Source organism: Anomalospiza imberbis, chromosome 4 (assembly GCF_031753505.1).
Source record: "Anomalospiza imberbis isolate Cuckoo-Finch-1a 21T00152 chromosome 4, ASM3175350v1, whole genome shotgun sequence".
NCBI lineage: Eukaryota > Metazoa > Chordata > Aves > Passeriformes > Viduidae > Anomalospiza > Anomalospiza imberbis.
The window spans coordinates 24,520,454-24,535,926 of NC_089684.1; the positions used below are offsets into that span (position 1 = coordinate 24,520,454).

General features: G+C 44.3%; 1 protein-coding gene across 2 annotated transcripts in view; it reads left to right on the forward strand.

Annotated features, from left to right (window-relative positions):
- The first annotated feature begins 8,017 nt into the window (after positions 1 to 8,017).
- The window catches only part of UNC5C (unc-5 netrin receptor C), a 244,442-nt gene continuing 236,986 nt past the window's right edge, over positions 8,018 to 15,473 (forward strand). Inside the window, exon 1 of one of the 2 annotated variants that reach the window (XM_068187535.1) lies at positions 8,018 to 8,589. In XM_068187535.1, the coding sequence (XP_068043636.1) occupies positions 8,466 to 8,589 (124 nt within the window). In that variant the 5' untranslated portion in view covers positions 8,018 to 8,465. The remainder of the gene's footprint in view (positions 8,590 to 15,473) is intronic. The other variant, XM_068187536.1, reaches the window with a different exon arrangement.

Sequence of the window (15,473 nt, forward strand, 5' to 3'; positions counted from 1 at the left end):
GGCCACAGCCACAGGTCCATTTATTTGATATTACTTTTCAAAATGTTACTCATAAGAGAAACAATGAATAAAAATGTCGGTCTTGAATTGAAGTGGTAATAAAGCAGACAGCTGCAGATAACCTGCAATGCTCTCTGAGCAAAATAACACTCTTGTTATTGTCTTTACAGTAGGGTCCTATTGGTGAAAGAGCACAAAGTTCTTCACATAGAGAACTTATTCCCAAAGGGCCTGAGCTGGTTTCTGTTATTCTCTGCAGAACTTCATTGGAAATAAGAGCAGACCCAGAATAGCTGCTTCTACTTGGGACAAAACTTAAACTTTTTTAGCACTGCATTACAAAAAACACATATTATCCTGGTTAGACTTGGAAAGCAATGGGAGTCTTCTCTTTATTTTTCATGTTTTGCTTGGTGTTATACATGAGCAAATGCACAGCTAAATTTCTAGTAATGTCTTCAGACAAATAAATCTAAAAGCTGTCAATTTAAACTACTGTAGTAATGCAAATCTGAGTTACTTTCTAGCATCAAATTATACATGCTTTTAGGAGCTGAAGGTCATGCTTAAAACAGGATCACATGTTGTCATTGCAGATGATTTTATTTTCATAAACTTTTCATCTTCCGCTGTGAGACTGAACATTTTTACTATTCCATAAATTTCAACCTCTGTACAGAGAGATGAAACAGAGTATTTCTATGAAAACAAACTAATTATTGCTAAACAGTCAAGAATGTTGTTAATTATGTGACTTAAACAAATCACACAATTAGTGAAACATTAAGGTCTTTTATAAGATGATAATGATAACTACAAGTATTAAAACAGCCTTTGGAATTAAAATAAATATTCTGGGAATGAAACAGTTTCTCTTCTACAGTTTGACATAGAACTTTTTCAGTCCTTCATCTCTGAATTCATAAGCATTAAATGCACACACAGCTTGGAGCACTTCACAAAACAGAACAAATACATCTTCTCATTTGAATCAATAAAGTTACTTCAGTTAACAAAGACTTCATTCTAGTTGGAGCAATCAAAATCTATATAATGTTTGCTTTGATTACTGGACTGGGATAAGTTTTCCCTATACATTTGAGCTCTAATTGCCCTGCCACTAAGAGGCCAGGTGAAAAAAGACTGAAAACACACAACTAGGCTTCCATTACAGGCAACTGCAACAGATTTCCTCTTACTGTCACACACTGCTCAGAAAATTGAGGGTTTCCTACGAAAGCTTCTTTCTGTTGATTAAAAAAAAAAAGATTATCGGGTTACATGTTGGCAGGAGTAAATGCATTAATGCATTCTGTGAAGGTACAGTAGGGGAGCTACTGGGGAGAGTTGCATTTCAAACCCACTGTACAACAGAGTACTTTGTCAGGATTCAAAATGAAAAAGGAAAAATAACCAAAAAACCACAAAACCAAAAAGCCAAACACACAAAGTGAGGCTCATTGTTTTGTTGTAGCTGGTTTTCCTCACAAAGTAGACAGAAATGGGAAAGCCAGGGACACTGCCATGTATTCAAACTCCCATAGTTTGCTGAATGTGGTCAGATTTAAGAAAAGAGTTCATGCATGAAACTGCCAATATATTGAACTATACAGAAAATCTGTATAGTTGGCAATTAAAATTATGCCTTTTTTATCTAGAAGATAAATGAACGCTACACAGGTCTGTATGTAAGTTGATAATATTGTAGAGCACTGAAATATTATGTTAACAGCTAATTTTCTTGGAAATTGAATTTCTTCATAGAACCTGCATCTTCTTAAACATATTTTGCCAGTGTGTTTTATTATTCTTCTTAAATATTTCTTTCTTCGGGCTATCAGTTTTCTTCCCTAATAAGTTGTTTAATAAATACAGTAATTTTAATTATTTTTAATGTTTCTTTCTGCAAAGTGCATCAGGGAAGAAAATCCATAAAATAACACGCGTAGTAAGAGCAACTCAGAATATATACCTACGGAGACAATTTGAAACAAGGATCCTAAAAGCAATTATGTTATTTTCTCATGGTACCTAAGGCAGGGAAAAACCACAAAGGCAGAGGTGGGCAGTGAGGTGGTATTGAGAAATCAGAGGGAGGGTTCTTGTGACACTTGTAAAGAAATTTTGAGGCATTGTACCTTGAAAGGGACAATCAGAAATTAGTACTTGGTAAATAGAAGAGAAACTCATGTCACTTGGAACCAGATGATCCTGGGGCAGAGACTGACACCCCTCAGTCACATTAATATTCAATTCATAGGTAGATATGTAGTTACAATGCTACAAAAATAAATACCAAGTGGAGAGGGAAAGAAGAATATAACACTGTTGTTCAACAGACTGAAATATTTCAAGTTATTCATGTCCTTCACCTCAGCCAAAGGGAGAAACCGAGGAAACCTGGTGTAGAATGCTGCACTATCAGAGACGGGCCTAAAAGAGGTTTGTTCTCAGATGAAATGCTTAGATAATGAGAAGCTGTGGGACTCGGCCATGTTCCTAAAACATTCATGGCTCATCGATCTGTTGCAGAGACGGAGGGAGCTGCGAGCCGGGGCCGGGGCCGGCGTCTCTCGTCTCCCTCTGCTGGAGGCACCGCAATCGCTCGGCCGCGCGTCGCCGTCGGAGCTGCCTTGAAGAAACAGCCGGGGCAGCCCTCGCTTCAGGTCCCGACAAATACGGATTGACAGCAGGTCTCGCCCTTGGTATTTTTGCATTTTTTGCAGTGATTTTTTCAGGCAGATAGAGAATGAAATGATTATGCTTTTTATTTTATTTTTTTTTTTTTTTTTTGGCTACAGATTATTTGTAGGTGGGAAGCATTTTGATACTGTATCATGCAATTGGCATAAGGAACACAGTTTGAATACTGAGCTTCAAATGCTCGTGAATGAGCTAAGGCTCAGGAGCTGCTCAGAGAATATATTCACAAAAAAGTGAAGAGAGAATAAATAAATAAGAAAATTGTGATCTGTTTACAGACAACTCAAATGAAAGAAAAAGCTCTTTGGCTGCATTATTTGGCAGTAGCTGGAGGATACACATTTCAAAAATGGGCAAGGAGCCGTAGTCCCATTGCAATACAAAAATATGATGTCCCTGAAAGTAAGACTTAAACACCTTTGAAGTTTTTACCTTTATTCCCTAGGCATGTAAGTCCCCAGCTCCCGCAGTATCCTCTTGCACAAATGACAACAGGATGTTATGCACAGTAGGATACAACAGGATAATATGCACAGCATATCTAGCATATGTATAGGGACAGAATTTGGCCCTCCTTTTAGTATAATTAGTTCAAGAAGGTCCTCTTCAGATATTATGAAAAGCGAAATTGTTCAAAAGAATGGTGAGTACAACAAAGTTGTTAATTGTCATAAATGTATTAAACAAATGAGAGTTGTGCACCTCAAAACATATCAGGAGCAGGATGTCATATGGTCTTCCAGGGGATTCAGCACAGTTCTGTAGTGATGGTTTGTTATGAGGTGGAACACTGTTTAAATAGTTCAACATATATGCTGATCCATGGAATTGCTACTATAATGCCAAGACTGAAAATTTAGCACAATACCATAGGGCATAAGTAAGGATGAACGTGGGAAAATCTGGTTCCATAAATAAGCAGACAAAGTAGTGATTTTGGAAGATGAAACACCGTCATTTTATTAAATTTCAATGGATATGAAAGGAATTTTCCTTGAACCCCAATTCCACTACAAATAGTCATTCTCAGTGTGAAAATAAAACACTCAGAAGTTTTTACCGGAAATGAGGCTGTGTTGCTCTTGAAATGTAAGATATCAGAAGGGTAGGTTCATTTGCTGATCTCCAGTATCACACACAGCAACCACAGAGGAGGTAATTGCCTATCTAAACTGTGAGAGCAAACTGCAGTATTTGATAGCTTGGGGCAGGCATGTCAGTGAAGTGAGAGGTTTGTCACACACCTGATTTTTGGATTGCATTGCGCTGGGCTCTCATAAAATAAGAGCAGCATGGCAGAGCCTGAGGGAATGGCACAGCCAAAAGCAGGTGTGTGTGCCACATGCTCCCCTGAACTGCAAAGAGCTCATGCAGGAGTATGCAAAATACAGCCATGCTCAACCATGCCATGCTGCGTTAGGGGTGTGGCAGTAGCTGAGAGCATCTTGGCTATCGTCATCACCTGGTGGGCAGCCTGAATCCACATCCTTTACTGCCATTTGTGTGGAAAATGAGTTCTCGGGTCAGTTGGCCAGAGCTGACAGTACTTGCCTAGGAATACCACACTCAGTGAGAGGACTGGTTAGCGAATTCTTACAGGTAATTATCAAAGCACAGAAGAGGCACTTCTCCTTGTTCAAACCAGCATTTCTGACATCACAGCCCACAGGGGACCCAATAACACAGGGGACCTGAGTATCTCTGCTCCAAAGTCATCAATCAAATTTTGAAACTCTTTGCATTGAGGATTGGGGCATTTGAACCATTGGAAATGGGTTTGAACCAGGTGGAACCAGTCTGATCTGGTTTCAACCAGCTGGAACCGGTTTGATAGAATTTGAATTAAGTCTGAAATTACTGGGCTCCGTTTAATCCGGTTTGAATTGTTTAGAATTGGTTTGAAGTGGTTGCAACTGGTTTGATACAGTTTAACCAGCTGGATCCAGTTTGAACTGGTTTATACCACTTGGAACCAGTTTTGACTAGACTGAACATTTGTCGAAATTTTTTAATGGAAAGGGTTGAAAAGGGTTGGAAACATTGGAATGGACTGCCCAGGGAAATGGTGGAATCATCATCATCCCTGATGGTGCTCAAGAAATGACTGAACATGGCATTTAGTGCCATGGTCTAGTTGACAAGTTGGTGAAAAGTAAAGGTTTAGACTCAATGACCTAAGAGGTCTTTTACTACCCAATTGGTTCTGTGATTGCTTTAGTGCAACTCCAGATGCTTGGCCAACAAAATACACTAAAGTCAAATTTACCAGTACACAAGTTACACAACAATTTTTAAATGTTACTCTAGGTTTTGTAATTGTCTATTTAGAGTTGAGATTTCTTGACCTTGCTTGAAAAACTAAGGCAATACCTGTTAGGCTGCTAAAGCCACTTTCCAATGCAAACTCTCTGACACTTGCTATTTTTGTCCAAGTATGAAAATTGGAGATTGATACTTGCTTCAGATGAGTTTATGAAGGGTATGGAGTGATTTTTTTAGGACATTGAAGGTGACAAAGTGATAGACTTACATTACAGGTACTTTTAAGTCACAAACTTTTCAGACAGGATGGAAAATAACTTCCCAGCCAGGTTCTATCAGGGAAACAAAACAACTGCTTTTGGAATAAACCCAGGCATTTTGCACTTTCTAATCCCAAAACTCTAAATTACCTCAATCTTTTATCTCCATGTCAAATCTGAAATTTATTAAGCTGGGATAATAATTCTGTTTATCTCAGAGGGAGAAAAATAAAGAGCCCTTGGACAGACTTGTTCCTGAATAGGGAAAATCCAGTGTGGTGGTATCAGGGATGGCCCAGACATGTGTCATTTGTCAGAGTATATTGGATTTCTGAGAAAGCTCAGTGATGCAGACACATGGAGCATCCTTGGATGCCCTTTCTTACACATAATGGAGCATGGAAAGATTTGAAAGCATGTTTTCCAGATAAGACTCCTATCTAGTTATTGGTTGCTGTTGCTTGAGCCATCTTCTCCAGGCCAAAGTATATCCACTTGCAGTAAAAAGTGATTCCTCAACACCTCAGGCTGCAGTACCTTTGCCCCTCCATTGTCCACCACACCTTGGGTACTGGGAAAAGACTTATTTTCTTCCCAAGCTGAGGGCTTGTGGTCCCTGTGCCATCACTTCTGTCACAGCTGTAAACCAGCAATGCTCCCCCTTGCACCTACTCCAGGGCAGAGACGCTGACAGGTTGGCAGCCACCAGGGATCCTCAGGCAGGGCTGCAGGGACATCATCTTGAAACTGGGGCGGACCTATTTAATGAGGTCACTGAGCTGCTAACTGGAAACTAAGCCTGGAACTATAGGTATTACTCCTGGGAGGCCCCAAAACATCAAAAATAAATTAACTCCGATTAATGGAGAAGCAAGCCCTCCCTCTCTTTTCCCTTGTGGCAAGAGATGTGCTCGTCAGCTGGTGCTGCAACATATGCATCTTCTACATGTGACATCCTTCAGGGATATCCTTCAGGGGTCTCTTTTCCTGCCTCTGAAAAGTTTTCCCTGGAACAGGGGAAACAGTAAGTACCCAAAAAAGGAGAGATGCTCCCAATTCAGAGAGTTAGGGTAAAACAGGCAAATAAATATCATACACAGGGACCGGTTCTGTTGACTATCTGAGCTAGGGAGCATGAAGTCAGGGATTGCTCTGGGGTGCATCTGCAATCAAAAAAACTCCTGTTCAGGACTCACATTCTCCTTTGAACATGGTTTAAATTTGAGAGTTTCCTTTTTACCACTTACACAGCCTCAGAAACTTAAATCACAGATTTTGATGGAGCCTTAATATTTCCTAGCCTGTGCTGTATTGTTTGAAGCAGATGGGACTTGCCCCCTTAAAAGATGTAGAACAGAGAGGAGATGGAGAGATGGAGTGCTCCAGTTGGAGAGAATCACTGAGAATTACTGGGTAAAAACCAGCCTGTTGGGCTTGAAACACAGCCTACTTGGGGCACCTTCCAGGTGTGCTCAGAAAAAAAAAAAAAAAAAAAAAAAAAAAAAAAAAAAAAAAAGAACAAACCAAAACCCAAAACCCAAACAAAAAAAAACCAAACCCCAAAACAAAACAAAAAACTAAACCAAAATAACACCCCCAAAAATTAGGACTTTGCTTTCCTGTCATACTGCAGCTTTATGTCAGCTGCTGTCGAGGAGAAAACACTGCTGCCCCGCCACATCCTGAGATGGGAACAGTCTGGGTGATTCCCTGGGAAGGACATTAAAGTCAGGAGGCAGGTGGGACAGAGCCTCCCTGGGGGCAGACAGCTCCAGCGGCCCCAGGAAACCCTCCTGCAGCATTAGCAAGGCGGGTAACTTGTTTTCCTGCGTGGAAGGGACAGGGAGGGGAAGGCAAAGCCAGAGTGACTGGGAAGATCCCAGCCACGCCTCCCAGGAGAGGATCGCTCCTTGCCTCGCACGCAGCCCGGCTTGGGGGAACTTCTGGGCTGGAGAAGGCAAGGCTCTCTGGAGTACTGTGGTGTGGGGAGAGTTCCGGGGCTACAGGCCCTGGCATTGGCACAGGTGGTGTGTGAGGTGTTGGGTCTGCTCATGACAGCCTGCCTTGGCTCTGCAAAGGGACGGACAACTTAGAAAAGAAAACCCAAAATCAAACATAAAACCTACCAAAACCAAAAACGAACCAACCAAACCAACCAGAGAAAAAAACCCAAACAAACAAACAAACAAACAAAAACCCCCAAAACAAAAACAATCAAAAAACCACCAAAAAACCAAAAACGCCATAGAAAGCAGCAGTAAAACCCGACCAAGCCCTAGCTGAGCAGTGAACCTGAGATGTGGGCACTGCTATCCTTCCCAGTGAGATTTGGTGGGCTAGGGGCAGCTTTTTTTGGGGGTGCAAGAAGGCTGGAAGAATAAAGGCTGGAAGGGAGTGATCCCGGCCTTAGGAGAGATGCCCTGGAGGGCAGATGGGGAGATGCTCCCCAGGGGTGGTGGGTTCTCCGACAGCTCTCCTGGTGCGATCTCTCCCCCTGCCCTGTTGCTTGCGGGAGCAGACTAGTACCCCCCCCTCCGGCATGGGGCTCCCCGATCCTGCATTTGATGGCTCCCTAAAGATGGTTCTGATCGCCCAGAGTCCTGAAGGTGTGTGCGGGGGTATCAGGCCCACGGGGACAGTCTGAGGATGCGAGAGCCACGGGTTTCGTGGGGTCCGGCCAGCGCAGCCCTGGCTCCGGCTCCTGCTGCCGGCTGCCGTGTCCAGGTGTGCCGGGGCGGGGGTGCGAGCGTGTGCTGCTGCGTGTGCGGGCGCGCACGTGTGCGCACCAACATCTGCGTGCGCCCGTGCCCGCGGCCGTGCGCGCAGGGGGCGCGGGCGGAGGAGGCGAAAGGGGGCCGGTTCTGCGGCGGGTGGTTCCCAGCCTCCCCCGCCCCCTTCCCTCTGGGTCTGCTCCTCGCTCCGGCTCGCATTCTATCGCAGGCGGCCGGCGCAGCCCCCTCTCCCCAGCCCCGGCCCCCGCCCACCCCCGGGGTGGAGGCAGCCGCGCCGAGCCGCCCGCGGGAAGAAAGCAGAGCTCCGCCGGCTCCGCGCCCCTCCGCGGGGCCATGCAGCGCCTCTGCCCGCCCTGTCCGAGCGCAGCCCCTCGCCCCGCCGCCCTCCGCGCAGCCTGAGCGCCTGGCGGGGGCTCCGCGCCGCTCCGCGCCCGGAGGTGGGACGGGGCCGGCACAGGCGGCACAGGAAAGCTCCGCGGCTCCGCGAGACTGCCCCGCTGCCCCGGCCATGGGGAAGGGGCTGGAGGGCACAGCAGCCCGCTGCGGGCTGGGACTGGGATACCTGCTGCAGACGGTGGTGCTCCCCGCCCTGGCCGTCCTGGGGGCCAGCCGCCCCGGCTCCGCGGCGCAAGGTAAGGCGATGGATGGATGGATGGATGGATGGATGGATGGATGGATGGATGGAGAGGGGTTGGGGCATCCTCCGCGTGCGGGTTGGAAATGCGAATTTATGCCGTGATTATCATTTTTACTTTGTTTGTGTGTGCAAACAGTGCAATCACCAGCATGCACGACCCCACCGGCGTCTGGAGCGTCCGGTCGTACCTGCCGTGCCGAATCTATAGGTGCTGAGCCTGGCCGGGACAGGCGTTTGCCTGCACTCCGTCCTCAAATGAGGCACGGGGAGCAGAGGGGAAGTTCGGGCTGAAGAAGCCCCTCTCTCCGGGGCGGGAGAGCCCGCCGGTGCGCCCCGGAGGGCTGGCATGGTGCGTGGGGAAGGCAGGTGCGGGGCTGGTGTCCCTCCACAGCGGCGAAGCCGTACCTTGGAGCTATATAATCGACGGTCAGTCTTGAACCCCCCCAAGGTCCCCCAGCGCCCTCCTTCTTCCTGCCTAAAACATGATACACCCGAAGGGAGTCACACTCTTTCTGTGTTTATGTTTTGAGATTTTGTTTCCTCTCCCGTGTCGGGGATTCTAGAGTACATCTCGATCCGCCTTCCCGGTAGCCCTTGTATAAATTCCCCTTTCTAAGTGGCAATGTATTGCTTCTCAGTGCGTGTTTAGGGGTGTTTGAGAATATCACAAAGACCCCTGGCTCCGTGTGGCACTCACCCGGCTGACAGCCACAGCAGGAGGCTTTTTCTCCTGTGAGCTGATGCTGGACAAACTTTCTCAGTGCTTCACTTCTTTCTATCCAGGAGTTAGACCTAATGTGGAAATGTGTTGCTTTTGTGGAACACAGGAGAGAGAAAGAGACCTTGCTGCTGCATGTGGACAGAGCTGCACATAGCAAAGATGTGCGAGTTTGTTAAAGCAGTTGGAAATCTCAGTTATATGACTAACAAGAGAAAAAGAATTTTAGATTCTTCTTAGTTTGGTTATTTTCCACATTTATGTAGCCACGAAGTAATAACATGCACCAGACTTTTGATTTGAAGTTATAATGCAATATTTTTTGAATACTTAATTTTCCCCACATCATGTCTGTGGAGAGGCACTCATGAAAACTGCACAGATCTGACCCTGTGCTCTCACCCAGCCATTACGAAGTGCACTCCTCTGTGGCCTTTTTGACAGGAGAGCAGTGATGGTTGTTCCAATTCCTGGTGCCCATGGCAGGCTTTCTGTGGGTTCTCCCAGGCACGGAGCTGGAGGTTTGCTGCTGGTGGGCTGGGTGTACTGGTCACCATGTCTGTACGTGTAACAGTGCTAATCCGTTTCCTGCTGATACTTACTCCATCCCCTCAGAGTCGTGTTCCCTTGCTCATTTATTTCACAGGAAGATCAGAAATCTAGCCATGAAAACAGGGTAGCAGAGAACAAGAGTACAAAAATCCCTTACACATTATGACATGTTTCATCTGTGTCTTCCATATAGTTTCCTTTCACTGGTTGGTTTCACATTCAAGATAAGACAGGTTTGATATTTTGTATTTAGAGGTTTTAATAGTACCATATGCATGTGGACCTACATGTCAGGGGGTATCTATCAGTCTGTGTCGATATAGATATATCATGTCAGAGGGTGTTGGAGAAGAAAGCTCCCCTCAGACAGTTAAACCTCTGGTGGAAAAGAGCCTGCTGGCTCTGCTGGCAGGACACAGGAGTTTCACATGACAGATGGCCTGAGCAGGGAAGAGACGACCCCCTGCATTCGGCTGTTCCAGAGCGCTCCTCTCGGTGCCACATGGCTCATACCTCACACTCCCGGATGGTTCGTCCTTTCCACACTTACCCTCTGTGACACAAAGCTGTGTGACAGAAATGCCATGAGGGCAGAGGAGCCAGGCCCCCTGTTCCTATGTTTCAAAGGGCAACGCACATGTGGGACCTGCCACAGAACACAGGAGTGGGTGTGCTCACCTACCCAGAGAGGGATGGAGAGCTCTTCAGCAACACTCCCTAATGTGTGATGAACTTCCACAACAGAGTGAAAAATCCAGGGAATCTCTTTGGGATATAGCTCTTTATCTTGGACTTTTTTTTTTTTCATTTATACTTTATTTTTATTGCTAGGACGCGACAGAGAATTTGGGTGTAGACCTGGTTTTGGCATTTTTCCCAGAGCAGAGGGTTTTTCTGATTGGTGTGTGCAGTGGGGATCTTCGTGTGTGTGTACACGGTGCTTCAGTGAGGAAATGAATCAACAGTTTAACTATGCCCTCTTCAGGAAGTTTCCTCATCATATAGCACTGGGCAAAGTTTTCCCTCTATTCTATATATACATTTCAAAAACATACATGTTTCATCTCAATTCCCCAGCTATCTTTAGCTTTTGAAGCAGGCTGAGAAAGCCATAAGCGTTGCTGGGACTTGTGCTTTCATACCTTCCTTTTCCATTGCCTTGTAGAAGATGAATTTATTAACTGAGGGGTTGGTGGACTGACCCCCCCTTCACTCCCTGGCACGTTCATTATCACTGCATCTCGGTGTCCTCCTGCGAGCTTCTCAGCAGACCTAAATACACTTTTGTTTTATGAGTATTTCTTATCTTCTTATCTGAAGCTGTCTGCGTATTTTTCCGCTGTTATCAGGGGAGGGCAGGAAATGGCTGCAATGGTAGAGACAACCCTTAATTCTCAAAGCGGTGTGAATGGGGCCAGGGCAATTATCAAGCCAGAATCAACTGTGACCTGGCATTCAGTGCATTTACTATACCTCTATGATAAGCTACATCAGAATGAGAATTCAAATGCCCCAAACTGTGCCCCTGCTGGGCATTTTGGTGCCATCTCCATAAGAGCAACTTTTCCTTTGGCTCTTCAGTCAGCAGAGACTGGGTTTCAGCTGTTGTGCTCCCCTACAGCCTCCACACTTCCAGCCTCCCAAATTGTTATCCACTTATCCTGTGGCTCCCACCTTTTTGTTGTGTAGCTGGGACGAAAGGGAGGGTCAGGTTATCTATCTGTAGTGACAGGCATGGTTCAGACAGCCTTTGGGGTTTATAAGGATGGTGTAAAAGATGGTAGAAAAGCTAAATGGACTACGTATTAATGAGGCTGTGTTTCATTTGTTCCTTTACAATAAAAGAGTGCATTTTTCATGCTTAACCCCTCAAACTAATTAAATCAAACTGATAATTATAAAAGAAAACTGTAAAAGAGCCATATGTGCAGATATTTGTCTTGCCCCAGCATGGTCTGTATTAGCAACAGCAGCAGTTTGAAAATGCTTAGTGCAGAAAAAGTGAACTATAACATGTGAATGTGCTAACCTTTTGGGGATGCATTTCCTAATTAAATACCTAAACAAATCTTGTTGAAAAAAGGCGGGGAAAGGACTTAATTTTCTTGATGCATCAGTAGACCTCTTGTACTTGATCATGTGGGTGTAATATTTGTATTAATAAAGCAACAGCCAAGTAGTATTTTGTTGTGAATGGATAAGGCCCTTTGGAACATTAACCTGTTTTAAAGTGATGCACTGTGGTAGATTACAATGATGCTGACAAGTTTGAGCTGGATGTGGTAGCCTGTACTTGTTCTGAGTAGCATTTTAGTACTGCAGTGCTCTTTGCTGAAAGCAAAGCAGCCAATGTGTTTCCTTTGCTGACAGAGATGGAGTTTAAGCAGGATTAAAATTAAGTGGATGAATCTGTGCACAGAGGAGAGATTCCTCCCTGGGAACACAGGAGTCAGAATCTGAGCTCTTCTTCCTCTGGCTCCAGGCTCTAGCAGCTGGTTGCAAGAGTTATGGAAAAAATATATAGATCACATACAGGCTCCTCCTGATGGATCTTCAGCATTACTGTCAGTGTCGTTTATTCCTCTGTACAGTAAGAATGCCAGAGTGCATCTAAACATTTCCACAGTTGTTGTGCATGTTTGTACTTAATCACTTTACGTGGATCATTCACCACACAACTTTAATTTTCTTTGGTAATGGTCTTAAACCCCAGTTATTCACTGTATTTTGGGACTAGCTTTGTGTATGACATCCAAATTCAGAAACAGGAAACAGCCTTAACCAAATTAAAAAGATTTTCCTAATTTAATTTTCCAAATACAGTACATATGAAATCAGGAATACAACTCTGTGCCAAGGCCAGGCAAATCAGTTCCATAGCTGGTCTGTGCAGCAGGAAAGGAGAAAATGTGGGCTATATTTATTAGACATTTCCAGGTAAATATCTTGACTTTTGTGCAAGTAGAAGAGAGGTGTTTCGAGGTCTGCCCAGTTCAGGTGAATAGGATACAAGGCAAATCAGTTCCTATGGAAAATAAGAGAAGCCCAGGCTGAGAAGGACAACAACTGACTATTTCTGTGCGGTATATGACTAGAATTTTGTGCATAAGTAGAATACAGAGAAGAGTTATACTTCAAAAAGCAAAGCTACATTTATGTCATGCTATCAGCAAAACAACCTTGTGACCTGTTTTATAGTGTATGGCTGTATTTCTTGATTTCTGGTTCTTTCTGGATTTTACATCACTGGACTTTTGAGGAATCTGTTCTGGATACTTTTTTTCTACAAAAAGGCAAGAAAATTACTTTTGCAGTGCATCAGAAAAATATGTTTGAGTTGCTGGTGAAAAAGGGAGTTCCTGGGTAAATTTGCATTTCTTGGACTAGTAAACAGTTTGCTGTGATTTAGTCCAAGAGAATTGGGCTCCATATGAGTCTCAGACTGTTGGTTTGTCATTGACAACATGTTACCGGAGGCTATCTTTGAAACTAAAGTATTATCATGGATGCTCTGCCTATGCAATACATTTCACATAACTGTCTATATGTCCCTTTAGGAAAAAATGGCATTGTCTTTCCTCCCTTTAGGGTGGGGAGAGGGCTGTGCTGGTTTGTGAAGCGCACATCTCTTTAGCCACCCAGTGGAGGTATTCAAGTCTAGCAGGCAGCGATCTTGGCAGCGGTGCCAGGGAAGCAGTAATTACAGCGTCTGTCATTTGCATTAGCCGGCTCTGCTGCGCATTCGGCTCCGAGGTACAAAACAGCTTCTCAAGTACGAGTCAAGAATCAAAGGAAAGGAGTAAGAGACGAGCTGTGATTTTCCAGTTGGCCATAACCTCCATCAGCACAGCGTCAGGATAATGTTGTGCAGAGGCACAGTTCAGTGCCGGCTGCTTCCAAGGACTGAAGGAATGGTGGTGTTTTAAGTGATTTATTGTGTGTGCTCAGTAGAGTCCAGTCTCAGAAGCAGGCGCCCCTGGATCTTTCCATCATAACATTATCCAAGAGACAATCTGAAGGAAATGTTATTAACTCTTCTAGGAGGCAAACTGTATTCCAAGAAACACTTAATTTGCATCATTTGCAAGCAAGCATTTGAAATTATGCTAAAAAGGGAAATGGTTATTAAGAACTTTACACAGAATAAATAGGAACAACAAAATTCCCCCTGATTTTGAGCATATTTCATTCCATTGTGTTTAAATTAATGGGGTCATCTGTAGGTACTCCAGCCCCCAATTCCACTGCTGTGGTGGAGAGATAATTTATTGAGTATTGTTGGTGGGTTTATGGTGGGTTTCGTTAAATATTTTGCAGAAGATCCAGTGTGGCTATTGTATTTAGATTTATCTTTCTGGTGTGAGGATGTAGCATAAAAATGTGTGCACACTAGCTGGAGGAGCTAAAAGAAAGCCCCGAACTGTAGCTGTGTTACAGTTGTTTTCCTCAAGGCTGGCTCTGCTTGTACAAACAATATTCACAAGTGAGGTCCAGTGAGTGGGAGCAGTGGGCAGGAGCTGCCAGAGATTTTCCCAGCTCTCAGTAACCTCAAAAATGCTTGTATATTGCTTTCTCCCTAGGTAGTCATCACTAGAACAACTTCCTGTTTGCTTTTATGACTCCATCCCAAATCACATGGACATTAAGCAGGAAATATGGGATTTCCTCCCAAGTCATCAAACGCCAGGATTTGGGGAGTCCCTTTATAGCCTGGCACATTATCTAAAAGTTTGGGCTGGGGAGAAAGAGCTTCATGCAAAAACAGTCTCACTTAGAAATACCCTTTTTATCAACATGGAAAATCTAGGGGGAAACAAAGGAGAAAAAAAGATTCCTTTTTGCTTATTTGCTCAGGGGAGGTTGGAAAAAAAGGAAGAAATCTTAATCAAAACCAGAAAAGACTCAGTTATTTTAGAGAAAAGGTCAATAAAGCCCTGATTATTTACCCTACTGTCCAAACTATTTGTATTTATGCTCGCTGAAAATGTGTTAGGTGTTCAGTGAAAATTATTTGTAAAAGTTGTGAAGTCTTCTGAAAGCAATGTTTTTTATTTCCATTTACATTTTTCCACGTATTTTAACCCGCCTAGTGAAAAATCTCACTGTTAGACTTAATTTACAGTCCTGGTGAGCACTGGTTAAGGCATATATTTACAGTGCTCTCTAGATCTTACTGTTTTGTTATTGGTTTGGGTGTGGGTTTTTTTTTTTTTTTTGTGGGGTTTGTTTGGTGTTTTTTTTTTTTTTTTTTTTTTTTTTTTTTTTTTTTTTCTTGGTAAATCACACTGATTTTACTGTAATACAGATTGAGATGGAGACCCAGATACTCAGTGGTGCCAGACATGCCCTTATTTCCACCAGGGAGTTTCAGGCAATGCTGAATTTAGGTACCTTTGCTGCTCCCTGAATACAAGCAGTGCTGCTCTAGCTTGCACGGCACCCCAACAGTCCCATCAAGGCAGGGACACCTCCCTTGTCAGCATGTGATGCTGCAGTGCCTCAGCACCTCCTCAGATTCTCACTTTCCTTTGTTGTGAGTCCTACACAGGCAGGACAGGAGAGGCACCCAAAAAGCTGTGCATGCTTGTCTCAGTTGGTGATACCTCCTG